Source organism: Frankliniella occidentalis, unplaced genomic scaffold, assembly GCF_000697945.3.
Source record: "Frankliniella occidentalis isolate FOCC.00 unplaced genomic scaffold, Focc_3.1 Scaffold156, whole genome shotgun sequence".
Lineage (NCBI taxonomy): Eukaryota > Metazoa > Arthropoda > Insecta > Thysanoptera > Thripidae > Frankliniella > Frankliniella occidentalis.
In genome coordinates, this window is record NW_026267282.1 from 23305 (window position 1) to 24736 (window position 1432).

Sequence of the window (1432 nt, forward strand, 5' to 3'; positions counted from 1 at the left end):
GGGGGGGGTAGGTGGGTACCGCGAAACTAACGGCGTTTGTCTCCACCGGCAGGCGCTGTACGCGGAGAGCTGCTGGATCCTGGAGCGGATCGCACCCCTCTGGCCGCAGCTGCAACTCGACGGTCGGCTCAACATGTGGATCATGAAACCCGGCGCCAAGTCGCGCGGGCGCGGCATCCACCTCGTCAACCGCCTCGACCTGCTCACCTCGCAGGTGTCGTCCACCCACCTGCGGGACGCGCGCTACGTGGCGCAGAAGTACATCGGTGAGTATGTTTTGCAGTACCAGGTTGCGTATTCGCCCCTCCCATGCCACGCCCCCCTTCCCTCCTGCCTTCCACTAACTGCCCTACAATCACATGCAGAGCGACCGTTGCTCATATGCAACACCAAGTTTGACATCCGGCAGTGGTTCCTGGTGACCAGCGTCTACCCGATGACTATCTGGATGTACAGGTGACTCCCGGTCGCGCGTGCGCTCTATGGCGTTGCCCGAGGCGTTGCCTCAACGAGTTGCAACCTTACCTTCCTAACTGCTCATGTTTTGTCACAGAGAGAGCTACCTCCGCTTCTGCTCGCAGTCCTTCAGCCTCCACAACATGCACGAGTCTGTGCACCTTTGCAACAACGCGGTGCAGGCCAAGTACACCAACGGCAAAAGGGACCCCGCCCTGCCCGATGAGAACATGTGGGACTGTTACACCTTCCAGACGTACCTTCGGTAGGCGACCCCGCGCCCGTCGCGCCCGCCCTGGTGTTTACCGAGCCCGTAACAGTAGGCGTGTCTCTGTCCGTCAGGTCGAAGGGCCGCGCCGACCTCTGGGACTCGCTCATCTACCCGGGCATGCGGCAGGGCATCGTCGGCACCCTGCTCGCCTCGCAGGAGCATCTGGACCGGCGCGGCGACTGCTTCGAGTTGTTCGGCGCCGACTTCATGCTCACCGAGGACTTCGTGCCGTGGCTCATCGAGATCAACTCGTGCCCGTGCATGGCGCCGTCTACCAGCGTCACGGCGCGCATGTGCGCACAGTGCCTCGAGGACGTCATCAAGGGTGAGTGGTTCGCCAGTCAGAGCCGAGGCGGGAGGAGCAGGTCGGCGAGGCTGACGGGGAGCTCGTTGTTGGCAGTGGTCATCGACAGGCGCGCGGATCGCAACGCGGACACCGGTATGTTCGAGCTCGTGTACCGCCAGCAGATCCCGCCGCCGCCACCCTACCTCGGCATGTCGCTGTCGGTGCGCGGCCGCAAGATCCCGTCGGCGGGGGGCTCCTCAGGGCCACGGCGTCGCAAGACGGCGTCCCAGTCCGACGTGGAGGCTGACCCGTCTGGCGCGTCCGCGTCCAGCGCCGGCGGTCAGCCCGCGCGCTGCCGACGTTCCGAGCTGCTCGAGTCCAGGCTCACGAGCCCCGCGGCCCGTTCCCCCGCCCCCGCC

General features: G+C 65.3%; 1 protein-coding gene across 1 annotated transcript in view; it reads left to right on the top strand.

The window, feature by feature from the left end:
• Window positions 1-1432, top strand: part of LOC113201816 (tubulin glycylase 3A-like) — a 4820-nt gene that overhangs the window by 2936 nt on the left and 452 nt on the right. Inside the window, exons 4-8 of the mRNA XM_052271272.1 lie at window positions 53-266; window positions 366-456; window positions 554-721; window positions 799-1052; window positions 1128-1429. Of these exons, the coding sequence (XP_052127232.1) occupies window positions 53-266; window positions 366-456; window positions 554-721; window positions 799-1052; window positions 1128-1429 (1029 nt within the window). The remainder of the gene's footprint in view (window positions 1-52; window positions 267-365; window positions 457-553; window positions 722-798; window positions 1053-1127; window positions 1430-1432) is intronic.